Source organism: Aethalodelphis obliquidens, unplaced genomic scaffold, assembly GCF_003676395.1.
Source record: "Aethalodelphis obliquidens isolate GAN/ISIS:26980383/991018 unplaced genomic scaffold, ASM367639v1 scaffold89, whole genome shotgun sequence".
In the NCBI taxonomy this organism is placed as follows: Eukaryota; Metazoa; Chordata; class Mammalia; order Artiodactyla; family Delphinidae; genus Aethalodelphis; species Aethalodelphis obliquidens.
This window is the reverse complement of record NW_020838033.1, coordinates 2,776,516-2,778,225: the sequence shown is the minus strand read 5'-3', so window position 1 is coordinate 2,778,225 and position 1,710 is coordinate 2,776,516. Positions and strand designations below refer to the sequence as shown.

The window sequence follows — 1,710 nt, the reverse complement described above, 5'->3', positions numbered from 1 at the left end:
TTTTTTTTTTTTTATAAATGTATTTTATTTATTTATTTGTTTATTTATTTATGTATGTATTTATCTATTTATGGCTGTGTTGGGTCTTCATTGCTGCGCATGGGCTTTCTCTAGTTGCGGCGAGCGGGGGCTTCTCATTGCAGTGGCTTCTCTTGTTCCAGAGCATGGGCTCTAGGCACGTGGGCTTCAGTAGTTGTGGCTCACAGGCTCTAGAGTGCAGGCTCAGTAGTTGTGGCTCACAGGCTTAGTTGCTCCACGGCATGTGGGATCTTCCCGGACCAGGGCTCGAACCCGTGTCTCCTGCATTGGCAGGCGGATTCTTAACCACTGCGCCACCAGGGAAGCCCCAGCCCTGACTCCTTGTTTCCTCGTCTCCATGACCCCTTAGACCTCATCCCTGCCTCCCATAACTGCACCATCCCAACTAGGGATGGTTCTCTTTGGGGCAAGATGGGGTGGTTTGAGGTATGTAGGCAGAATCTGCTTCCCCTGTAGGATGGGGAAGTGGGAGTGGTATTCCTTGCAAGAAAGGATTGAAGGATGTGGAGGCTGAGAGGTCAATTAGAGACTTGGTTTCCTGAGCCTCAGCAGTTGGATGGGGACACCCAGGTTGCCCAGTGACACCAAACACTTACTTGAGTGCCCGGCCCAGGTATGTGGACCGAGTGACTGAGCTCCTCCAGCAGAAGCTGAAGCAGTCCCAGCTGCTGGCTTTGAAGAAAGAGCTGATGCTGCAGAAGCAGCAGGAAGCCCTTCGGGAGCAGGCGGCTCTGGAGCCCAAGCTGGACCTGCTTCTGGAGAAGACCAAGGAGCTGCAGAAGCTGGTGAGACAGGAAAGGCAAGCCTGCCCAGTTGCTGCAGAATGAGGTCCCTTTGTCTCTGCTTCCTGCCCACTCCGTATCACTGTCTTTCAGATTGAAGCTGACATTTCCAAAAGGTACAATGGGCGCCCCGTGAACCTGATGGGAACCTGTCTGTGAGATGCTCCCTGTTCTTCCTGCCTGTCTTCTCAGCCTTCAGGATGGAGGAGGGACAGCCAGGGGCCCTTCCCAGCAAGAGACCAGGCTGACTGGAGGACGGAAAGCCCCAAGATGGAACCATCACCCAGATGGTTACCTTGGCACTCACTGTACTCTCTGCAAGAAGCTGTCTTAATTGGTCCTGTGACCCATCAGCCTCAAACCACAGCTTCTGCTCTTCCTCATTATCTAGTTGGACTTAATAAAAGAGGAAGGGACTCTTGTTTCACTACTGATAATGCCGTTTTCTGGGCCTGGGGTTGAGGCTGCATGGGGTTCTTGATCCTGTGGAGTGCCAGGTTGGGGACTTTTCCTCTTTGCTTCTGGTGATGGGGGTGAGCCCCGATTAATATCTACAAATGGTTCAGCAAGGGGCTCTGGGGTAGCTGAGTCAGCTGGGCCCCTTTCTCTCCATAGCCAGGCCCAGACTGCCCCACTCAGGCCAGAAGCCCAAGGGGAGCAGTCAAGTGGCAGCCTTGTTGGAGCCAGCAAAGCTGTATTTTCCTTTTAATCACAGCTTACCTCTAGGCAGAGGGAAAATGCGGTTTGCGGAGGAAGGGTCTGATAAACAAGGTGGAGACAGGAGTTGTCACCTTCACAACCTGCCTGTCCACTTCCTACCCATAACTGGCTGCTCTGTGATTGGGTAGAGCCCACCCCAGGCTAGCACCCTTCTCCCCGGCCACCTACC

General features: G+C 53.2%; 1 protein-coding gene across 2 annotated transcripts in view; it reads left to right on the top strand.

Moving 5' to 3' along the window:
• The window catches only part of CDK5RAP3 (CDK5 regulatory subunit associated protein 3), a 10,381-nt gene extending 9,130 nt beyond the window's left edge, over window positions 1-1,251 (top strand). For both annotated transcript variants that reach the window (XM_027094764.1, XM_027094766.1), the window contains 2 exons: window positions 653-824; window positions 915-1,251. In XM_027094764.1, the coding sequence (XP_026950565.1) occupies window positions 653-824; window positions 915-980 (238 nt within the window). In that variant the 3' untranslated portion in view covers window positions 981-1,251. The remainder of the gene's footprint in view (window positions 1-652; window positions 825-914) is intronic.
• Window positions 1,252-1,710: the final 459 nt, after the last annotated feature.